The sequence below is a fragment of the Macaca mulatta genome, chromosome 9, assembly GCF_049350105.2.
Source record: "Macaca mulatta isolate MMU2019108-1 chromosome 9, T2T-MMU8v2.0, whole genome shotgun sequence".
NCBI lineage: Eukaryota > Metazoa > Chordata > Mammalia > Primates > Cercopithecidae > Macaca > Macaca mulatta.
Window position 1 is genome coordinate 38,454,665 of NC_133414.1, and position 25,200 is coordinate 38,479,864.

Genomic DNA, 25,200 nt, shown 5'->3' on the forward strand with positions numbered 1-25,200 from the left:
TACCAAATAATAATGATGTAGTCCAAGGTCACAACTGTGGAAAGACACAGGAAGTGACTGACCTCTTAGATCCAAGCCCCTGCTGCACAGTGGTAACAGAAATGAGATGTCAGTAGACAAGGCGACTTTATCTAATTTGTCCATAGACAAAAAAAAAAAAAAAAAAAAAAAAAAAAAAAAAAAGACTTTCTAATACTTGTCTGCTTTCATTTAAATATAACATAAGTTTTCCTTAGTACTTTTTCATTTTATTCAAGTACTTTTTCTGTCAGCATTTTATCAAAACATTTTGATTATTTTAAGCCCCTGTTTACCTAAATAAAGCAGCTTCTACAATGTTCTGAGTATACTTTATATGACTTATTCTTAACATTCTCTTCATACCATGTATCATTTTTAACACTAAATAATTCTATAATCATGAATATTTTCGATGTTTAATGCAGTATGTATGTGCGGCAGCACTCCTTTCCAGGGAACACCAGCTGCAGGGAGTCTGTCCCTTGCAGACCTCTGACCCGGCGACAGATGAATAAAGTACATTGACACACAGATATTCTGCTCTGTCAGTCCAGCTGAGGGTGTCCAAGTGGCTTATAGACTCCCTGCTGAGTTCTGTAAACAGTTGCCACTATGGCCCTGATCAGCTAGTCAGACTCACAATTATTCAGTAAGATTAATTAACAAAAGCTTGAGTCAACACCATTAGAGGGTAATTGACATTGTGGACTTCCCGAGTAAAAAGCCCTTAAGCACCTGTGGTACATCAAAGGTTAGTCTTAAGATTATATGAGTAAATTAGCTAGCTAGGTAAACTACTCTGCCTTCCTTTATGACTACTTTAATTTGTTTAACTAAAGGTGAAGATCAGGTTGCCTTCAACCATATCTATTACCAAAATTATGCAAACTTCTCAGTCTTCCAGGCAGCTTTGTGTCTATCTCTATAACTATCTCTAATATTTTTCCCACCAGCCTGATTGAATTCCAACTTGTGTTATGGCAGGTAGCAAGTGTATTATATTTTGTTTGATGTGCCTTCTTGATTTTTGGTGAGGAAGATAAAGTAAGATATTTTTAAGTGAGTTGCTTCTTGAAATATGCAGATAAGTGTATATTTTTGTCAATATTATTTATTTTTTCATGCTCAGTTACTGAGTCAATAGCTGCATGAAGATAACAGGTAAGTTTTGATCTAGATAGCATATGTGAGGTTTTCTATCAAAATGTTGTGATTTTCAATATGTGCCTATCCTTAAATCAAATTGCCTTTGAAGCCAGAAATTGAGTTTAAAAATATTTTAATTAGGAAATTTTATGCCTCTTTTGATTTTAAAATTGAAATTATCTATTGATACTACTTTTAACAGAGTCTCTTTGAGAGTTCTACAAAGATTCAAGTGTGTACACCTGAGTCTATTTATCAAAGTGTAACGAAGCATACAAATAGAGAAGTAGAAGGTAAGAACCATTTTTATTTGAAAAGTCTTTTAACCATATGTTTGTCCAAATGCATGAAGACTGATATACTCTAATAGCCAAATAAAATTACCCACTAAATACATAACATTGAAAAGAGAGGAATAAAATGGTAAGTTACATTTTATTCCTTGTATAAGTTGGCAACAGGATATATAGAGAGTACAAAAAAAAAAAAAAAAAAACAAATTATTTGAATCCAAAATACTCTAAGACATGAGGAGAGTCAGGAAATAAGTAAGAGAAAAGGAGTAAAAAAGGGAATGAAGACTAAGGAAGACAGAGAGAGTATAGGGAGTTCATGAAGGAAGAAGAAGCAGGTTTATTAAATGGAGATGGGAAAATATATATATATATTTAGAAAAGACAGACAATGTGTAGAAAGATGGTAAGAATATAAAATGATCTTCCAGTCCCAAAACTTGTCAGAAAATTATAGTTAAAGTTTTCTCACTTTTCCTGTCTTTCCCACTACTGGGAAGGAATTAGGGATGGAATTATCTGAGCATGCAGAATTGTGTTTTATTTGCAATAGGTGAGTATTAACAAATATGCATAGGTGTGCATCTATATAATTTGTCATATATACTCAGTATAGACCAAAAGTTATGAAACATTAGAAAATCAGCTGAATACCTTATTAATACACAGTATCATTCAGCACAATTGAGTTTCTATTAGTAAGTTCTCAGGCGATGCTGATACCAGTGGTACTTGGAGCTCGCTCTCAGAAGCAAGGGGAGAGGCCATTTATGGGGAAAATGTGGAAGAAGAGCAACTGAATAAACAGTCAAGACATAACAGGGTCAAGAGAAAGCATTATATTCCTTTTGTTTCTGAGTATGCTTTTAGCCAGAGAAGAAGAAGAAGAAAAAGATAAAAAAGCAGAAACTGTAAATTTAAGATACTCTCACTAAACAAGGAGAAGGGAAGTGATGGAAAAAGAAATTTGAAACAGTGTTGGATGGAAAGAATTCTACAGAGTTAGAGGGTTTTGTTTATTTTTTATTTTTATTTTATTTTTTTAATAGAGGCATTCTAGGCAGATAACAGGGGACAAACAAGAAAGAAGGTAGGCAGGTTTTGTCCTCTGAGAAGGACAGTTGAGTGAACTCTCTTCAGATGCATTTAGATTATTTGCACTCCCGAAAGTAGTTTGTGGGCACTCCAGAGACTACCAGAAGCAGGAGGCCTACTAGAATTGGGAGAACCACAGTGACTCATTAGGTTTCTCTGTTACAATCAGGCATGACAAATATATATTTTGTTGATGTTAGCTATTCAGATGAGATATATTTGAAACTGAGAACATTGACTTTATTTTTAAGAAAGTGTGTTGAATTGCCATTCCACAAAAATTTATTATAGACTAATGATACACCAAATCAGATGAGTTGTAGGAACTAAAAATTACTGAATTTATATTTGAATAATAAGATTGCTTTTTAAAATAAATATTGTGGTGACTTAACAATATAAAAAGTTATTTGTGTTTAATACATCTATTGCAATTAATTTTTATATAAATATGTGAATATTGAAAGCTTATAAATTATTTCCATGATGAGTTTTATACATCTTGCATGAGTGGATCAAGAAGCATTCAGATGGATAAAATAGAGGATACAGAAATATTGGCATATGATTACACCATATGGTTATGGAAAACAATGAATATTTATATTTAGTATTATGACCTAAGTGTATATCCAAGCTGATCAATTCATAACACTTCACAGATGAGATGTCAATTCTACATTCAATTGAACTCTCATCATAACTATGTACCTTTCCAAAGATAGGCCCATATTAAAGAACATGATGAGTAGAATAACATAAATGATTCTAGTGTGTTTCGTTAAGTACCTGGTATGGCATTCCATGTTCAGCTTTGACATTTATTTTCTCATATCAATTCTTTTTACATGTGAAATACAATCTTGCTTTTGAAGTCTTAACTGCATGATCTGTGAAACCTATATTTATATTTTCTTCAGTGTATTCTTGTCATGTGTGTGTCCTAAATAAACCAAAAGAAAACTTCCCAAATCTAAAGTATTCATTCTCAAAGATGACCAAGAGGACTCAGTTAGATACTCTCACTGTGTTCATTTGTGGTTGGCTTTGTCATATTTACTTATGATTGATGATAAATCTCTTTCGCTTTTTAGAGCCTCCTGAGAAGTCATCTGCCTTCAAGGTATTTAGTTTTATAATTTCATTTTGAATGACTTCTTAACTATGTATTTTGTGAAGTATCCATTCTTGATTAATCATTGTTCTTCCAAACCCATTTAGCCTGCCACTGAAATACAAAACTCTTTTCCAAATGAAGCCTTCGAATGCAAGAAGGAACAACCTTTGACAGCAGGTAAATTTCAACTTATGTAAAGACGAGTATTTCAATATTGGACATTTTGATAATAGTCTTTCTATCCCCAACGCTGTATTTTTTTCAACTTTGCTGAAAAAAATTTGATCTAGATAATGCCAATACTGGTATTTGTGTTTGAAAACCCAATCTTACAAGAACAGTAATTTACAATATTTTTGTAGCCTTGTTCTCAAGTGTTTCCACTTTTGTATCCCGAAACTGTAATGTTTTCTATTTTGAACTTCTGTATTTCTTAAAGATTCAAGGAGGTGAATTTTGAAAGTCTAATTTTTGTTTAGTTCTTTGAAGCTTGATTCAAATTCCACGGTTTACTTCGGGGATTGCATCTTTTATTAATATAACACTTGTTTTTTAACATTAATTACCTCATTTCCGGTGTTGTCACTTTGAGAATCCTAAGAAAATCGGTAACTCGGATTAGCGAACTCTGTGTGTTTGTGTGTATGTGTCTGCATGTGTGCCTGTGTGTGTCTGTTTATGTGTGTGGTACCTTTCCCTTGTAAAGATGAGGATAGTAATTAGTCATTTATTTGTGAATATTTGATAAACACACTCTTTTTCATGAAACTGTGATTCTGAAGCCTTTGGCTTTAGAGTCTTTGTATAGTACTACCGTTTATTGCCTAGAAGTAACCAATATTCTAAACTATTTTAAAAACTATTCTTATGCATGTTTAAACATTTTACAACGTGTGTGCAAGTTCATATTTAATATGTAAAATATTTTTCAACTTCTAAAGCATACATGGTTATACAGTGTAATATTTTAATATTCAGCAATTCTTTTTTTGTCTGCATTATAATTTTTAGAGACATCCATAAAGAGCACAGTTAAGTGTCTTTTTAAATATTAGGTTGTTTATGAAATTCCATTGTATGACTACACCATAGTTAATTGCACAATTTTGATGCTGATTAATAATAAATAAAAATGAAAGCATGCAGATTTCAGAGTCTTTAAGTTAGTTTTATCTGCTGATTTTTTAGTTATTAGAAATTAAAACTACAATATTTAAAGTATCTCTTTTTGGAATCATACATTCCACTAACAATTTGACCTGTGACCCACAGATTCTTAGAGCTATGGTGTTGCAACATGTTAGATCTCTGAAAGTATCCAGGGTACACTTCTAAAAATGAGTGAAAATGGTGGCTTACCAAAGTATGATTTGAGTTTCTTGGACCCTCTGCATGAAATGTGAACTTTGGGGATGCTGATCACAAGTTAAATTTGCTTTTTAAAACTGGGTATACAGTTGATGGATGTCAAATGATAAACGAACCCTTAATGATGAAATGGTCTTTTAAGTTTTAGTTGTTCATGTTTGCTTTTTTCTTTAACCTGATTCAAATAGTTGTAATATGTACTTTTTGTTGATAAAGAAAACTGGGCGTTGTTTTTGGTATAAATTCATTTTCTGTCTCATGGGCCTGAGAGCTCTGCAAGTCTTGTGTGGGCCTTCATTTTATCCTGAGACATGTGGGAACGTTAGATTACTTAAGATTGCTTGAGATTGCTGTGTCAATCAAACTAAGTAATACTACAAAATAAAAATTTACAAAGAAATGAGAGATGATAGGTAAAGTTTTCTGAAGGAACAGCAAATATAGGACATACTGTGTTTCACAGGAGAAGAGGGTATGATTGCTTTGTGAAGAAATAATTCATACAATTTAGTCAGATTTCTATTTTTCTGCATTCTAATGAATGATAGAATGTTAATTTTCAGACTTTAGATTTCAATTCTAATGGATTGACTATAGAAGTAGTGATTGTAATCGACACAAAGAATATACGGGCTACAGAGGAAAAACCACAGATTCATGAATGAAAGCAGATTTGTATATGTTTTGAAAATTTATAATAGAGAAATGTTCTCATGGATGTATCTATGATTAACCTTTTATAGATCAGATGATCCCATCAGAATCCAAACAAAAGGACAATGAAGAAAATTCTTGGGATCTAGAGGTATTATGTATTATCAGTGTTTTCTTAATATTAGTATTGCATGATATGAAAACACAAAATCAGAGGCTTAGACTTTATTTTCTCACTTCTGCATATGTCATCCCCAAATTACTTTTGGTATTTTTCAGAATACGCTTCATAGAGAATCTATGTGCTAAGTAGGTTACTACTTCATAGTGAAATTCTGCTAATTTGTAGGATTAATTTAAGAAGCTAGTGTGGTATAGTATAAAAAATAAGGCTTAGAAGTCACTAGCAATTCACATGGGATCTGAAGTACGTTTGTCTAAAAGCGAAAGAATTATACTGAGTCCAGTTATGGGCAAATATATGATTCTGTGATTTATCTAGATGTACAAAAGTTCTAATTGGATTCATAGACAGTTTAAACTGCAGTATTGTAAAAGCTGGGACCTGAAAAGTTAATGGCTGGGACTTTAACATATTGACATATCTTTATTGTTCAGTATAGAGCTGAGGGAACATTTCAGGAAAAAGACAAGTCTGAGGAATAGGAAACCTGGTGGGACTATAATAACAAGAGTATTGGTTGACTAGTCTTTTAAAAAATATAAATTATTTTCACAAATAGAACTCCTTGAGTCCCTTTGTGGCAGTCAAGCTGCAGCAGTGTGAGCGTCAAATAATAGTGATGTATTTTAAGGTCACAGCTGTGGAAAGACATAGAAAGTATCTGACCTCTTACAAACAAGCAGCTGCTGCCTGGTGGTAACAGCAAAGGGTGGAAGTCAACAGACAGGTAGATTTTATCTGATTTGTCATTAGACAAAAAAACTTTAATATTTGTTTCTTTCATTTAAACATAACATAATTTTTTTCTTACTGCATTTACATTCTATTCAGGCACTTTTTTTGTCAGCATAGATATGTCAAAAACATGTTGCTGAATTTAGGCCCCTGTTTACCAAAATAAAGCAGCTTTTCAACATTCTGTGCATATATTATATGACAGACTCTAAAAGTTCTCTTCATGACATGCATCATTTTTAACACTAAATAATTCTATAATCATGAATATTTTAAATGTTAAATCTGGCCTTCAAATGTTTAATATTTTAAATGTTTAATATTTTAAATGTATAATGGCAAGTAGCAAGTGTGTTGTATTTTGTTTGAAAAGTCATATTTAGTTTTGATGAGGACTACAACATAAGTTAGATATTTTTAAGAGAGATACTTTTTGAAATATGCAAGAGTGAATTTTTTCATGAATGTGATTTCTTTCTCCTGCTCAGTAACCAAGTTAATGGCTGCATGAATGTAAAGATAAGCTTGATGTAGAGAGAGTTAAATGAGGATTTCTGTCAAAATGTTTTGATTCTCTATGTGTCTGCTCTTTAGTCAAATTGGTTGTAAAGTAGGAAATTGTGTTTTTAAAAAAGATTTTAATAAGGAATTTTGATACTCTTCATTATTAGGATTGTTCCATTTAAATTATTTATTGATATTACTTTTAACAGAGTGACCGTGAGACTGTTTCACAGAAGGATGTGTGTTTACCCAAGGCTACACCTCAAAAAGAACTCCATACGATAAGTGGAAAATTAGAAGGTAAGAACCATTTTTTATTGAAAAAGTCATTTGACCAAATAGTTCTCTAAACTGATGAGGAAGGATATCCTCTAATAGCCAAAGAAAATTACCTCCTAAATGCAAAGCACGGAAAAAAAGAGAAGTGAAAGTTGAATGGAGATAAGTTATACGTCTTATCAGGTGTTAGCAACAGACTATATTGAGAGCGCTGAAAAGGAGCTGAATTACTAGTTTGAATTCAAGATATTCCAAGAACTGAGGAAAATGAGAAAAAAAGAAAGAAGAAAGTAGTAAAAGAGGAAATGAAGACTGAGAAAGTAGAGCATACAGAGAGTACATGAAGGAACAAGAAGCAGGTTTATATAATGGAGGATGATAAAATGAAATGATTCTTTACAAAAAGATGGGGTATGGTTAGAAATTTGGGAAGAATAAAAAGTGACCTTCTCGTATCAAAATATACCACAGAATTATAGCAAAGGTATTCTGATTTTTCCTATCTTTCTCACTGGTGGGAAGCCATTAGGGATGGAAGCACCTGACCATGGAGAGCTGTGTTCTATTTGCAATAGGTGAGAGTAAGCATATATGCACGGCCACACATGTATATAATTTATCATATGCACTCCATATAGACCAGAAGTTTTCATAGAAAATCAGCTGAGAACCTTGTTAACAATTCACACTGTGATTCAGCCAACTTGGGATTCTGCATTTTTAATAAGTTCTCAGGTGAGGCTGATGATGGTGGTCCTTGGACCTTGCTCTGAGTTATTTTTGATATAAATTCATTTTCTGTCTCACGGGTTTGAGAGCTCAAGTCTTGTGTGGGCCCTGATTTTTATCCTATAGCATGTGGGAACATTAGATCACTTAAGGCAACTATTGTTTCCTATACATTTCTGATGTTTCTCCAAGGTGTCACAAGGTGACTCTGAATATATTGCTGCATTAGAGAAGAACTGTGTCATTGTAATTAAAGCAGTTCTTAATTTATATGCAATAAAAGTTTTTTAAGCTTATCTTCCTAAAACATATACACAGTCAAAACACACCCAATACGCTGTCATGGCATATTGAAATGTAAAAGGGTTGGACATATAGTTTACTAACATCAAGAAGTTAATATCTCTAAGAAATCTTATTTGGTGATGAATCATCTCTTTTGGAAAACTTTGTAATAGAGATTGCTGAGTCAATCATGCTAAGTAATACTACAAAATAAAAATTTACAGAGAAATGAGAGATGATAGGTAAAGTTTTCTGAATGAACAGCAAATATAGGACATACAGTGTTTCACGGGAGAAGAGGGTATGACTGCTTTGTGAAGAAATAATTCATACAAGTTTGTCAAATTTCTATTTTTCTGCAATCTAATGAATGATATAATGTTAAGTTTCAGACTTTTTAGATTTCAATTCTAATAGATTGACTATAGAAGTAGTGATTGAATAGATAAAAAGAATATACAGGCTGCAGAGGAAAAACCACAGATGCGTGAATGAAAGATTTATATATGTTTTCAAAATTTATAGTAGAGAAATGTCCTCATGAATATATCTGTCATTTAACTTTTATAGATCAGATGATCCCATCAGAATCCAAACAAAAGGATGAAGAAGAAAATTCTTGGGATTTAGAGGTACTATGTATTACCAATGTTTTTTTAATATTAGTATTGCATGATATGAAAACATAAAACCAGAGGCTTAGATTTTATTTTCTTACCTCTGCATATGTCACCCCCAAATTATTTTTGATATTTTTCAGGTTATGCTTAATAGAGAATTCATGTGCTAGGTAGATTACTGCTTCATAGTGAATTTTTTTGAAGAAGATTTTAATTAGGAAATTTTGATACTTGCTATTATTAGGATTTTTCCATTGAAATTGTTTACTGATATTGCTTTTAACAGAGTGTCCGTGAGACTGTTTCACAGAAGGGTGTGTGTTTACCCAAGGCTACACCTCAAAAAGAATTCCATACGATAAGTGGAAAATTAGAAGGTAAGAACCATTTTTTATTTAAAGAGTCATTTGACCAAATATTTCTCTAAACTGATGAGGAAGGATATCCTCTAATAGCCAAAGAAAATTACCTCCTAAATGCAAAGCACGGAAAAAAAGAGAAGTGAAATGGTGATTTGTTATACATCTTATCAGCTCTAGGCAACAGACTATATTGAGAGTGCTGAAAAGGAGGTGAATTATTAGTTTGAATTCAAAATATTCCAAGACCTAAGGAAAATGAGAAAATAAGAAAAAGAAAGTAGTTAAAGAGGAAATGAAGACTGAGAAAGACAGAGCATACAGAGAGTATATGAAGGAACAAGAAACAGGTTTATGTAATGGAGGATGGTAAAATAAAGTGATTCTTTACGAGAAGATCGGGTAATGTTAGAAACTGGGAAGAATATAAATTCAACTTCTCGTACAAAAGTTTAGCAGAGAATTACAGCAAAGGAATTCTGACACTTCCTGTCTTTCTCACTGGTGGGAAGCCATTAGGGATGGAAACACCTGACCATGGAGAGCTGTGTTCTATATGCAGTAGGTGAGACTAAGCATATATGCACGGCCACACATGTATATAATTTGTCATATACACTTTGTATAGACCAGAAGTTTTCATAGAAAATCAGCTGAAAACCTTGTTAGCAATTCACACTGTGATTCAGCCAACTTGGGATTCTGCATTTTTCATAAGTTCTCTGGCGATGCTGATGCTGGTGGTCCTTGGACCTTGCTCTGAGTTATTTTTGATGTAAATTCATTTACTGTCTCAAGGGCCTGAGAGCTCCTCAAGTTTTCTATGGGCCTTGATTTTTATCCTATAACATGTGGGAACATTAGGTTACTTAAGGCAATTATTGTTTCCTATACATTTCTGATGTTTCTCTAAGGTGTCACAAGCGAACTCTGAAGATATTGCTGCTTTAGGGAAGAACTGTATCTTTGTAATTAAAGCAGTTCTTAATTTATATGCAATAAAAGTATTTTTAACTTATCTTCCTAAAACATAAACAAAGCCAAAACACGCCCAATAGGCTGTCATGGTGTATTGAAATGTAAAAACGTTGGACATATAGTTTACTAACATCAAAAAGTTAATATCCCTAAAAAATCTTATTCGTTGATAAATCATATTTTTTGACGAACTGTGTAATAAAGACTGCTGAGTCAATCGAGCTAAGATATACTACATAATAAAAATTTACAAAGGAATGAGAGATGATAGGCAAAGTTTTCTGAATGAACAGCCAATAAAAGACATACAGTGTTTCACAGGAGAAGAGGGTATGACTGCTTTGTGAGGAAATAATTGATACAAGGTAGTCAAATTTATATTTTTCTGCATTCTAATAAATGATATAATGTTAATTTTCAGATGTTTTAGATTTAAATTTTAATGGATTGACTATAGAAGTAGTGATTGTAATCAATAAAAAGAGTATACGGGCTACGGAGGAAAAACCACAGATTCGTGAATGAAAAATTTGTATTTGTTTTTAAAATTTATAGTAGAGAAATATTCTCATCAATGTATCTGTGATTAACTTTTTATAGATCAGATGATCCCATCAGAATCCAAACAAAAGGACGAAGAAGAAAATTCTTGGGATTTAGAGGTACTATGTATTATCAATGTTTTTTTAATATTAGTATTGCATGATATGAAAACATAAAATCAGAGGCTTAGACTTTATCTTCTCACCTCTGCATATGTCACCCCCAAGTTATTTTTGATATTTTTAAGGATACACTTAATACACTTTCAGAATACCTAATCTATGTGCTAGGTAGATTATTGCATCATAGTGACATTTTTAAAAAAAGATTTTAATTAGGAAATTTTGGTACTTTTCATTATTAGGATTTTTCCATTGATATTGTTTATTGATATTACTTTTAACAGAGTGACCGTGAGACTGTTTCACAGAAGGATGTGTGTTTACCCAAGGCTACACCTCAAAAAGAATTCCATATGATAAGTGGAAAATTAGAAGGTAAGAACCATTTTTTATTTAAAGAGTCATTTGACCAAATATTTCTCTAAACTGATGAGGAAGGATATCCTCTAATAACCAAAGAAAATTACCTCTTAAATGCAAAACATGGAAAAAAAGAGAAGTGAAATGGTGAAAAGTTATACGTCTTATCAGGTGTTGGTAACAGACTATATTGAGAGTGCTGAAAAGGAGCTGAATTATTAGTTTGAATTTAAGATATTCCAAGACCTGAGGAAAATGAGAAAATAAGAAAGAAGAAAGTAGTAAAAGAGGAAATGAAGACTGAGAAAGACAGAGTGTACAGAGAATACATGAAGGAACAGGAAGCATGGTTATATAATGGAGGATAATAAAAAAAATGATTCTTTACGAGTAGATTGGATATGGTTAGAAATTTGCGAAGAATATAAACGGACCTTCCGGTACTGAAATTTACCAGAGAATAACAGCAAAAGTATTCTGACTCTTCCTGTCTTTCTCACTGGTGGGAAGCCATTAGGGATGCAAACACCAGACCATGGAGAGTTGTGTTCTATTTGCAATAGGTGAGACTAAGCGTATATGCACGGCCATACATGTATATAATTTGTCATATACACTCCATATAGACCAGAAGTTTTCATAGAAAATCAGCTGAGAACCTTGTTAACAATTCACACTGTGATTCAGCCGACTTGGGATTCTGCATTTTTAATACGTTCTCAGGTGATGCTGATGCAGATGGTCCTTGGATTTGCTCTGAGTTATTTTTGGTATAAATTCATTTTCTGTCTCAAGGGCCTGAGAGCTCAAGTCTTGTGTGGGCCTTGATTTTTATCCTATAATATGTGGGAACATTAGGTTACTTAAGGCAATTACTGTTTCCTATACATTTCTGATGTTTCTCCAAGGTGTCACAACCTGACTCTGAAGGTATTGCTGCATTAGGGAAGAATTGTGTCGTTGTAATTAAAGCAGTTCTTAATTTATTTGCAATAAAAGATTTTTAAGCTTATATTCCTAAAACATATACACAGCCAAAACACGCGCAATATGCTATCATGGCATATTGAAATGTAAGAGGGTTGGACATATAGTTTACTAACATCAAAAAGTTAATATTCCTAAAAAACCTTATTCGTTGATAAATCATCTTTTTTGTCGAACCGTGTAATAGAGATTGCTGAGTCAATTGAGCTAAGATATACTACAAAATAAAAATTTACAAAGAAATGAGAGATGATAGGTAATAGAAAAGTTTTCTGAATGAACAGCAAATATAGGACATACAGTGTTTCACGGGAGAAGAGGGTATGACTGCTTTGTGTGGAAATACTTCATGCAAGTTAGTCAGTTTTCTATTTTTCTGCATTCTAATGAATGATATAATGTTAATTTTCAGACACTCAGATTTAAACTCTGATGGATTGACTACAAAGTAGTGATTGTAATCGATAAAAAGAATATATGGGCTACAGAGGGAAAACCACAGATTAATTAATGAAAGAATTGTATATGTTTTTAAAATTTATAGTAGAGAAATGTTCTCATGAATGTATCTGTTATTAACCTTTTATAGATCAGATGATCCCATCAGAATCCAAACAAAAGGAAGAGGAAGAAAATTCTTGGGATTTAGAGGTACTATGTATTATCAATGTTTTTTTAATATTAGTATTGCATGATATGAAAACATAAAATCAGAGGCTTAGACTTTATCTTCTCACCTCTGCATGTGTCACCCCAATTATTTTTGATATTTTTCAGGATACGCTTCATAGAAAATCTATGTGCTAGGTAGATTACTGCCTCATAGTGAAATTTTTTAAAAAAGATTTTAATTAGGAAATTTTGATACTCTTCATTATTGGGATTTTTCCACTGAAATTATTGATTGATATTACTTTTAACAGAGTGACCGTGAGACTGTTTCACAGAAGGATGTGTGTTTACCCAAGGCTACACCTCAAAAAGAATTCCACACGATAAGTGGACAATTAGAAGGTAAGAACCATTTTTATTGAAAAAGTCATTTGACCAAATATTTCTCTAAACTGATGAGGAAGGATATCCTCTAATAGCCAAAGAAAATTACCTCCTAAATGCAAAGCATAGAAAAAAAGAGAAGTGAAATGGTGAAAAGTTATACGTCTTATCAGGTGTTGGTAACAGACTATATTGAGAGTGCTGAAAAGGATGTGATTTATTAGTTTGAATTCAAGATATTCCAAGACCTTAGTGAAATGAGAAAATAAGAAAGAAAAAAGTAGTTAAAGAGGATATGAAGACTGAGAAAGACAGAGCATACAGAGAGTACATGAAGGAATAATGGTTTATATAATGGAGGATGAAAAAATGAAGTGATTCTTTACGAGAAGATCAGGTATGGTTAGAAATTTGGAGAAATATAAAGTGACCTTCTCGTACCAAAATTTACCAGAGAATTACAGCAAAAGTGTTCTGACTCTTCCTGTCTTTCTCACTGGTGGGAAGCCATTAGGGCTGCAAACACCGGACCATGGAGAGTTGTGTTCTATTTGTAATAAGTGAGAGTAAGCATATATGCACGGCCACACATGTATATAATTTGTCAGATACACTCCATATAGACCAGAAGATTTCATAGAAAATCAGCTGAGAACCTTGTTAACAATTCACACTGTGATTCAGCCGACTTGGGATTCTGCATTTTTAATAAATTCTCAGGCGATGCTGACGATGGTGGTCCTTGGACCTTGCTGAGTTATTTTTGGTATAAATCCGTTTTCTGTCACGGGCCTGAGAGCTCCTCAAGTCTTTTGTGGGCATTTATTTTTATCCTGTAGCATGTGGGAATGTTAGGTTAATTAAGGCAATTATTTTTTCCTATACATTTCTTTTGTTTCTCCAAGGTGTAACAACATGACTCTGAAGATATTGCTGCATTAGGGAAGAACTGCGTCATTGTAATTAAAGCAGTTCTTAACTTATATGCAATAAAAGCTTTTTAAGCTTATATTTCTAAAATATATACACAACCAAAACACACCCAATACGCTGTCAAGGGGTATTGAATGTAAAAGGGTTGGACATATAGTTTGCTAACATCAAAAAGTTAATACACCTAAAAAATGTTATTTGTTGATAAATCATCTTTTTTCTGATGAGCTGTGTAATAGAATTTGCTGAGTCAATCGAGCTAAGATATACTACAAAATAAAAATTTACAAGGAAATGAGAGATGATAGGTAATAGAAAAGTGTTCTCAATGAACAGCAAATATAGGACATACCGTGTTTCATGGGAGAAGAGGGTATGACTGCTTTGTGAGGAAATACTTCGTGCAAGTTAGTCAGCATTCTACTTTTCTGCATTCTAGTGAATGATATAATGTTAAATTTCCGACGTTTTAGATTTCAATTCTAATGGATTGACTATAGAAGTAGTGATTGTAATCGATAAAAAGAATATACGGACTACAGAGGAAAAACCACAGATTAATGAATGAAAGAATTGTATATGTTTTTAAAATTTACAGTAGAGAAATGTTCTCATGAATGTATCTGTTACTAACCTTTTATAGATCAGATGATCCCATCAGAATCCAAACAAAAGGACGAGGAAGAAAATTCTTGGGATTTAGAGGTACTATGTATTATCAATGTTTTTTTTAATATTAGTATTGCATGATATGAAAACATAAAATCAGAGGCTTAGACTTTATCTTCTCACCTCTGCATGTGTCACCCCAATTATTTTTGATATTTTTCAGGATACGCTTCATAGAAAATCTATGTGCTAGGTAGATTACTGCCTCATAGTGAAATTTTTTAAAAAAGATTTTAATTAGGAAATTTTGATACTCTTCATTATTGGGATTTTTCCACTGAAATTATTGATTGATATTACTTTTAACAGAGTGACCGTGAGACTGTTTCACAGAAGGATGTGTGTTTACCCAAGGCTACACCTCAAAAAGAATTCCACACGATAAGTGGACAATTAGAAGGTAAGAACCATTTTTATTGAAAAAGTCATTTGACCAAATATTTCTCTAAACTGATGAGGAAGGATATCCTCTAATAGCCAAAGAAAATTACCTCCTAAATGCAAAGCATAGAAAAAAAGAGAAGTGAAATGGTGAAAAGTTATACGTCTTATCAGGTGTTGGTAACAGACTATATTGAGAGTGCTGAAAAGGATGTGATTTATTAGTTTGAATTCAAGATATTCCAAGACCTTAGTGAAATGAGAAAATAAGAAAGAAAAAAGTAGTTAAAGAGGATATGAAGACTGAGAAAGACAGAGCATACAGAGAGTACATGAAGGAATAATGGTTTATATAATGGAGGATGAAAAAATGAAGTGATTCTTTACGAGAAGATCAGGTATGGTTAGAAATTTGGAGAAATATAAAGTGACCTTCTCGTACCAAAATTTACCAGAGAATTACAGCAAAAGTGTTCTGACTCTTCCTGTCTTTCTCACTGGTGGGAAGCCATTAGGGCTGCAAACACCGGACCATGGAGAGTTGTGTTCTATTTGTAATAAGTGAGAGTAAGCATATATGCACGGCCACACATGTATATAATTTGTCAGATACACTCCATATAGACCAGAAGATTTCATAGAAAATCAGCTGAGAACCTTGTTAACAATTCACACTGTGATTCAGCCGACTTGGGATTCTGCATTTTTAATAAATTCTCAGGCGATGCTGACGATGGTGGTCCTTGGACCTTGCTGAGTTATTTTTGGTATAAATCCGTTTTCTGTCACGGGCCTGAGAGCTCCTCAAGTCTTTTGTGGGCATTTATTTTTATCCTGTAGCATGTGGGAATGTTAGGTTAATTAAGGCAATTATTTTTTCCTATACATTTCTTTTGTTTCTCCAAGGTGTAACAACATGACTCTGAAGATATTGCTGCATTAGGGAAGAACTGCGTCATTGTAATTAAAGCAGTTCTTAACTTATATGCAATAAAAGCTTTTTAAGCTTATATTTCTAAAATATATACACAACCAAAACACACCCAATACGCTGTCAAGGGGTATTGAATGTAAAAGGGTTGGACATATAGTTTGCTAACATCAAAAAGTTAATACACCTAAAAAATGTTATTTGTTGATAAATCATCTTTTTTCTGATGAGCTGTGTAATAGAATTTGCTGAGTCAATCGAGCTAAGATATACTACAAAATAAAAATTTACAAGGAAATGAGAGATGATAGGTAATAGAAAAGTGTTCTCAATGAACAGCAAATATAGGACATACCGTGTTTCATGGGAGAAGAGGGTATGACTGCTTTGTGAGGAAATACTTCGTGCAAGTTAGTCAGCATTCTACTTTTCTGCATTCTAGTGAATGATATAATGTTAAATTTCCGACGTTTTAGATTTCAATTCTAATGGATTGACTATAGAAGTAGTGATTGTAATCGATAAAAAGAATATACGGGCTACAGAGGAAAAACCACAGATTAATGAATGAAAGAATTGTATATGTTTTTAAAATTTACAGTAGAGAAATGTTCTCATGAATGTATCTGTTACTAACCTTTTATAGATCAGATGATCCCATCAGAATCCAAACAAAAGGACGAGGAAGAAAATTCTTGGGATTTAGAGGTACTATGTATTATCAATGTTTTTTTAATATTAGTATTGCATGATATGAAAACATAAAATCAGAGGCTTAGACTTTATCTTCTCACCTCTGCATGTGTCACCCCAATTATTTTTGATATTTTTCAGGATACGCTTCATAGAGAATCTATGTGCTAGGTAGATTACTGCTTCATAGTGAAATTTTTTTAAAAAAAAATTTTAATTATGAAATTTTGGTACTTTTCATTATTAGGATTTTTCCATTGAATTATTGATTGATATTACTTTTAACAGAGTGACCGTGAGACTGCTTCACAGAAGGATGTGTGTTTACCCAAGGCTACGCCTCAAAAAGAATTCCACACGATAAGTGGAAAATTAGAAGGTAAGAATCATTTTTTATTTAAAGAGTCATTTGACCAAATATTTCCCTAAACTGATGAGGAAGGATATCCTCAAATAACCAAAGAAAATTTCTTCCTAAATGCAAAGAACGGAAAAAAAGAGAAGTGAAATGGTGAAAAGTTATACGTCTTATCAGATGTTGGCAACAGACTTTATTGAGAGTGTGGAAAAGTAGGTGAATTATTAGTTTGAATTCAAGATATTCCAAGACCTGAGGAAAATGACAAAATAAGAAAGAAGAAAGTAGTAAAACAAGAAATGGAAGACTGAGAAAGACAGAGTGTACAGAGAATAAATGAACAAGAAGCATGTTTATATAATGGAGGTTGATAAAATAAAATGATTCTTTATGAGTACATCGGGTATGGTTAGAAATTTGGGAAGAATGTAAAGTGACCTTCCAGTACCAAAATTTAGCAGAGAATAATAGCAAAAGTATTCTGACTCTTCCTGTCTTTCTCACTGGTGGGAAGCCATTAGGGATGCAAACAATGACCATGAAGAGCTGTGTTCTATTTACAATAGGTGAGACTAAGCATATATGCACGGCCACACATGCATATAATTTGTCATATACAATCCATATAGACCAGAAGTTTTCATGGAAAATCAGCTGAAAACCTTTTTAACAATTCACACTGTGATTCAGCCGACTTGGGATTCTGCATTTTTAATAAGTTCTCAGACGATGCTAATGCGGATGATCCTTGGACCTTGCTCTGAGTTATTTTTGGTATAAATTCATTTTCTGTCTCAAGGGCCTGAGAGCTCCTCAAGTCTTGTGTGGGCCATGATTTTTATCCTATAATATGTGGGAACGGTAGGTTAATTAAGGCAATTATTTTTTCCTATACATTTCTGATGTTTCTCCAAGGTGTCACAACCTGACTCTGAAGGTATTGCTGCATTAGGGAAGAATTGTGTCATTGTAATTAAAGCAATTCTTAATTTATATGCAATAAAAGTTTTTAATCTTATCTACCTAAAATATATATACAGCCAAAACATGCCCGATACGCTGTCATGGCATATTGAAATGTAAAAGTGTTGGACATATAGTTTACTAACATCAAAAATTAACATGCCTAAAAAATCTTATTCGTTGATAAATCATCTTTTTTGTCAAACTGTGTAATAGAGATTTCTGAGTCAATTGAGCTAAGATATACTACAAAATAAAAGTTTACAAAGAAATGAGAGATGATAGGTAATAGAAAAGTTTTCTGAATGAACAGCAAATATAGGACATACAGTGTTTCACGGGAGAAGAGGGTATGACTGCTTTGTGAGGAAATACTTCGTGCAAGTTAGTCAGTTTTCTATTTTTCTGCATTCTAATCAATGATAAAATGTTAATTTTCAGACTTTTTAGATTTAATTTCTAACGTATTGACTACAGAAGTAGTGATAGTAATTGATAAAAAGAATATACAGTCTAAGGAGGAAGAACCACAGATTCGTGAACGAAAGATTTGCATGTTTTTAAAATTTATAGTAGAGAAATGTTCTCATGAATTTACCTGTGATTAACCTTTTGTAGATCAGATGATCCCATCAGAATCCAAACAAAAGGAAGAGGAAGAAAATTCTTGGGATTTAGAGGTACTATGTATTATCATTTTTGTTAATAATAGTATTGCATGATATGAAAACATAAAATCAGTGGCTTAGACTTTATCTTTTCACCTCTGCATATGTTACCCCAGTTGTTTTTGATACTTTTCAGGATACGCTTCATAGAGAATCTATGTGCTAGGTAGATTACTGCTTCATAGTGAAATTTTTTAAAAAAGGTTTTAATTAGGAAATTTTGGTACTTTTCATTATTAGGATTTTTCCATTGAAATTATTTATTGATATTACTTTTAACAGAGTGCCCATGAGACTGTTTCACAGAAGGATGTGCGTTTACCCGAGGCTACACCTCAGAAAGAATTCCACACGATAAGTGGAAAATTAGAAGGTAAGAACCATTTTTTATTGAAAAAGTCATTGGACCAAATATTTCTCTAAACTGATGAGGAAGGATATCCTCTAATAATCAAAGAAAATTACCTCCTAAATACAAAGCATGGAAAAAAAGAGAAGTGAATTGGTGATAAGTTATACGTCTTATCATGTGTTGGTAACAGAATATATTGAGAGTGCTGAAAAGGAGCTGAATTATTAGTTTGAATTCAAGATATTCCAAGACCTGAGGAAAATGAGAAAATAAGAAAGAAGAAAGTAGCTAAAGAGGAAATGAAGACTGAGAAAGACAGAGCGTACAGAGAGTACATGCAGGAACAAGAAGCAGATTTATATAATGGAGGATGATAAAATGAAATGATTCTTTACAAAAAGATCGGATATTGTTAGAAATTTGGAGAAATATAAAGTGATCTTCTCGTACGAAAATGTACCAGAGATTACAGCAAAAGTATTCTGACTTTTCCTGTCTTTCTCACTGGTGGGAAGCCATTAAGGATGGAAGCACCTGACCATAGAGAGTTTTGTTCTATTTGCAATAAGTGAGAGTAAGCATATATGCACGGCCACACATGTATATAATTTGTCATATACACTCCGTATAGACCAGAAATTTTCATAGAAAATCAGCTGAGAACCTTGTTAACAATTCACACTGTGATTCAGCCGACTTGGGATTCTGCATTGTTAATAAATTCTCAGGCGATGCTGACGATGGTGGTCCTTGTCTCTGAGTTATTTTTGGTATAAATTCATTTTCTGTCATGGTCCTGAGAACTCCTCAAGTCTTGTGTGGGCCTTGATTTTTATCCTTTAGCATGTGGGAATGTTAGGTTAATTAAGGCAATTATTTTTTCCTATACATTTCTGATGTTTCTCCAAGTTGTCACGAGCTGACTCTGAAGATATTGCTGCATTGGGGAATATCTGCATCATTATGATTAAAGCAGTTCTTAACTTATATGCAATAAAGCTTTTTAAGCTTCCATGCCTAAAACATATACATAGCCAAAACAGACCCAATATGCTGTCATGGCATATTGAAATATAAAAGGGTTGGACATATAGTTTACTAACATCAAAATGTTAATATCCCTAAAAAATCTTATTTGTTGATAAATCATCTTTTTTGAAGAACTGTGTAATAGAGATTGTTCAGTCAAACGAGTTAAGTAATACTACAAAATAAAAATTTACAAAGAAGTGAGAGATGATCAGTAATTAAGGTTTTCTGAATGTACAGCAAATATAGGACATACAGTGTTTCACAGGAGAGGAGGGTATAACTGCTTTGTGAGGAAATGCTTCATACAGTTTAGTCAGTTTTCTATTTTTCTGCATTCTAATGAATGATATAATGTTAATTTTCAGACTATTTAAATTTCAATTCTAGTCGATTGACTATATAAGCCGGCATTTTAATCGATAACAAGAATATACAGATTACAGAGGGAAAACCACAGATGCGTGAATAAAAGGTTTATATATGTTTTTAAAATTTAAAATAGAAAATGTTCTCATGAATGTATCTGTGATTAACCTTTTATAGATCAGATGATCCCATCAGAATCCAAAAAAAAGGCCGAAGAAGAAAATTCTTGGGATTTAGAGGTACTGTGTATTACTATTTTTTTTTAATATTAGTATTGCATGATATGAAAACACAAAATGAGAGGCTTAGACTTTATTTTCTCCCCTCTGCATATGTCAGCCCCAAATTAATTTTGATATTTTTCAGGATATGCTTCATAGAGAATCTATGTGCTAGGTAGATTACTGCTTCATGGTGAAGTTTTCTTAGAAAAGATTTTAATTAGGAAATTTTGATACTCTTCATTATTGGGATTTTTCCACTGAAATTATTGATTGATATTACTTTTAACAGAGGGACCGTGATACTGTTTCACAGAAGGATGTGTGTTTACCCAGGACTGCACCTCAAAAAGAATTCCACATGATAAGTGGAAAATTAGAAGGTAAGAACCATTTTTTATTGAAAAAGTCATTTGACCAAATATTTGTCTAAACTGATGAGGAAGGATATCCTCTAATAGCCAAAGAAAATTTCCTCCTAAATGCAAAGCACAGAAAAAAAGAGAAGTGAAATGGTGAAAAGTTATACGTCTTATCAAGTGTTGGCAACAGACTCTATTGAGAGTGCTGAAAAGGAGCTGAATTATTAGTTTGAATTCAAGATATTCCAAGACCTGAGTGAAATGAGAAAATAAGAAAGAAGAAAGTGGTAAATGAGGAAATGAAGACTGAGAAAGAGCATACAGAAAGTACATGAAGGAATAAGAAGCAGGTTTATATCATGGAGGATGATAAAATGAAATTATTCTTTTCAAAAAGATCGGATATGGTTAGAAATTTGGAGAAATATAAAGTGACATTCTAGTACCAAAATGTACCAGAGATTACAGCAAAAGTATTCTGACTTTTCCTGTCTTTCTCACTGGTGGGAAGCCATTAGGGATGGAAGCACCTGACCATGGAGAGCTGTATTCTATTTGCAATAGGTGAGACTAAGCATATATGCACGGCCACACATGAATATAATTTGTCATATACAATCCATATAGACCAGAAGTTTTCATAGAAAATCAGCTGAAAACCTTGTTAACAATTCACACTGTGATCCAGCTGACTTGGGATTCTGCATTTTTAATAAGTTCTCAGGTGATGCTGATGCGGATGATCCTTGGACCTTGCTCTGAGTTATTTTTGGTATAAATTCATTTTCTGTCTCAAGGGCCTGAGAGCTCTTCAAGTCTTGTGTGGGCCTTGATTTTTATCCTATAACGTGGGAACATTAGATTACATAAGGCAATTATTGTTTCCTATACATTTCTGATGTTTCTCCAAGGTGTAACAACTTGACTCTGAAGATATTGCTGCATTAGGGATGAAATGTGTCGTAATTAAAGCAGTTCTTAATTTATATGCAATAAAAGTTTTTTAAGCTTATCTGCCTAAAACATATACACAGCCAAAACATGCCCAATATGCTGACGTGGCATATTGAAATGTAAAAGGGTTGGACACATAGTTTACTAACATCAAAAAATTAATATCCCTAAAAAATCTTTTTCATTGATAAGTAATCTTTATGGAAGAACTGAGTAATAGAGATTGCTGAGTCAATCGAGTTAAGTAATACTACAAAATAAAAATTTACAAAGAAATGAGAGATGATAAGTAATAGTAAAGTTTTCTGAATGAACAGCAATATAGGACATAAAGGGTTTCACGAGAGAAGAGGGTGTGACTGCTTTGTGTGGAAATAATTCATACAAGTTTGTCAAATTTCTATTTTTCTGCATTCTAATGAATGATATGTTAATTTTCAGACGTTTTAGATTTCAGTACTAATGATTTGACTACAGAAGTAGTGATTGTAATAGATAAAAAGAATATAAGGGCTACAGAGGAAAAACCACAGATTCATGAATGAAAGATTTGCATATGTTTTTAAAATTTATACTAGAGACATGTTCTCATGAATGTACCTGTGATTAACCTTTTATAGATCAGATGGTCCCATCAGAATCCAAACAAAAGGATGAAGAAGAAAATTCTTGGGATTTAGAGGTACTATGTATTATCAGTGTTTTTTTAATATTAGAATTGCATGATACGAAAACATTAAATCAGAGGCTTAGACTTTATCTTTTCACCTCTGCATATGTCACCCTAAATTATTTTTGATAGTTTTCAGAATACACTTAATAGAGAATCTATGTGCTAGGTAGATTACTGCTTCATTGTGAAAATCTGCTAAGGTATAGGATTAATTTAAGAAGCCAGCGTGGTATAGTGGCTTAGAAGTCACTAGCAATTCACATGGGATCTGGAGTACTTTTGTCTAAAAACAAAAGAATGACACTGAGTCCAGTTATGGGCAAATATATGATTCTGTGGTATATTTAGATGTATAGAAGTTCTAACTGGCTTCATAGACAGACAGTTTAAACTGCAGTATTGTAAAAGTTGGGGCCAGAAAAGTTAATGGCTGAGACTTGAACGTATTGACGTATCTTTATTGTTCAGTATAGAGCTGAGGGAACGTTTCAGAAGAAAGAAAAGTCTGAGGAATAGGAAACCTTGTGGGACTATAATAACAAGAGTATTGGTTGAGTATTCTTTTAAAAATATAAATTATTTTCACAAATAGAACTCCTTGAGGTCCTCTGTGGCAGTCAAGCTGCCTCAGGTTGAGTGTCAAATAGTAGTGATGTATTTTAAGGTCACAACTATAGAAAGACATAGAAAGGATCTGACCTCTTACAAACAAGCAGCTGCTGCCTGGTGGTAACAGCAAAGGGTGGAAGTAAATAGACAGGTAGATTTTATCTGATTTGTCATGAGACAAAAATACTTTAATATTGTTTGCTTTGATTTAGACATGACATAATTATTTTTCTTAGTGCATTTACATTCTATTCAAGCACTTTGTCAGCATAAATTTTGTCAAAAACATATTGCTGATTTTAAGCCCCTGTTTACCTAAATAAAGCAGCTTTTTCAATATTCTGTGCATACATTATATGACAGACTCTAAAAGTTCTCTTCATGACATGCATCATTTTTAACACTAAACAATTCTATGATCATGAATATTTTAAATGTTTAATGTGGTATGTGTTATGGCAAGTAGCGAGTGTGTTGTATTTGTTTGAAATGTCATATTTAGTTTTGATGAGGACTACACATAAGTTAGATATTTTTAAGAGATAATTTTTGAAATATGCATGAGTGAATTTTTTCGTGAATGTGATGTGTTTTTCCTGCTCAGTAACCAAGTTAATGGCCACATGAATGTAAAGATAAGCTTGATGTAGACCGTATTACGTGAGGATTTCTATCAAAATGTTTTGGGGCTTTATACATATCTGCTCTAAAATTGAATTGCTTGTGAAGCAGGAAACTGTGTTTTTAAAAAAGATTTTAATTAGAAAATTTTGATACTCTTCATTATTAGGATTTTTCCATTTAAATTATTTGTTGATATTACTTTTAACAGAGTGACCGTGAGACTGTTTCACAGAAGGATGTGTGTTTACCCAAGGCTACACCTCAAAAAGAATTCCATATGATAAGTGGAAAATTAGAAGGTAAGAACCATTTTTTACTTAAAAAGCCATTTGACCAAATATTTCTCTAAACTGATGAGGAAGAATATCCTCTAATAGCCAAAGAGAATTACCTTCTAAATGCAAAGTGCGGAGAAAAAGAGAAGTGAAATGGTGATAAGTTATACATCTTATCAGGTATTGGCAACAGACTATATTGAGAGTGCTGAAACGGAGCTGAATTACTAGTTTGAATTCAGGATATTCCAAGACCTGAGGAAAATAAGAAAATAAGAAAGAAGAAAGTAGTAAAAGAGGAAAAGAAGACTGAGAGAGACAGAGTGTACAGAGAGTACATGAAGGAACAGGAAGCATGTTTATGTAATGGAGGATGATAAAATGAAATGATTCTTTAGAAAGAGATTGGGTATGGTTAGAAATTTGGGAAGAATAAAAAGTGACCTTCTAGTACCAAAATTTACCAGAGAATTACAGCAAAGGTATTCTGATTCTTCCTGTATTTCTCACTGGTGGGAAGCCATTAGGAATGGAAGCACTTGACCATGGAGAACTGTGTTCTATTTGCAGTAGGTGAGAGTAAGCATATGTGCACGGCCACCCATGTATATAATTTGTCATATACAATCCGTATATACCAGAAGTTTTCATAGAAGATCAGCTGGAAACCTTGTTAACAATTCACACTGTGATTCAGCCGACTTGGGATTCTGCATTTTTAGTAAGTTCTCAGGCGATGCTGATGCTGGTGGTCCTTGGAC

The 25,200-nt window shown here is 32.9% G+C and overlaps 1 protein-coding gene across 1 annotated transcript in view; it reads left to right on the forward strand.

Moving 5' to 3' along the window:
- The window catches only part of LOC106996402 (ankyrin repeat domain-containing protein 30B), a 127,039-nt gene that overhangs the window by 43,635 nt on the left and 58,204 nt on the right, over nt 1-25,200 (forward strand). The window contains exons 13-33 of the mRNA XM_077947952.1: nt 1,370-1,460; nt 3,650-3,678; nt 3,777-3,849; nt 5,784-5,845; nt 7,327-7,417; nt 8,981-9,042; nt 9,317-9,407; nt 10,968-11,029; nt 11,317-11,407; nt 12,969-13,030; nt 13,303-13,393; nt 14,952-15,013; nt 15,287-15,377; nt 16,936-16,997; nt 17,271-17,361; nt 18,922-18,983; nt 19,254-19,344; nt 20,899-20,960; nt 21,235-21,325; nt 22,879-22,940; nt 24,373-24,463. Of these exons, the coding sequence (XP_077804078.1) occupies nt 1,370-1,460; nt 3,650-3,678; nt 3,777-3,849; nt 5,784-5,845; nt 7,327-7,417; nt 8,981-9,042; nt 9,317-9,407; nt 10,968-11,029; nt 11,317-11,407; nt 12,969-13,030; nt 13,303-13,393; nt 14,952-15,013; nt 15,287-15,377; nt 16,936-16,997; nt 17,271-17,361; nt 18,922-18,983; nt 19,254-19,344; nt 20,899-20,960; nt 21,235-21,325; nt 22,879-22,940; nt 24,373-24,463 (1,570 nt within the window). The remainder of the gene's footprint in view (nt 1-1,369; nt 1,461-3,649; nt 3,679-3,776; nt 3,850-5,783; nt 5,846-7,326; nt 7,418-8,980; nt 9,043-9,316; nt 9,408-10,967; nt 11,030-11,316; nt 11,408-12,968; nt 13,031-13,302; nt 13,394-14,951; nt 15,014-15,286; nt 15,378-16,935; nt 16,998-17,270; nt 17,362-18,921; nt 18,984-19,253; nt 19,345-20,898; nt 20,961-21,234; nt 21,326-22,878; nt 22,941-24,372; nt 24,464-25,200) is intronic.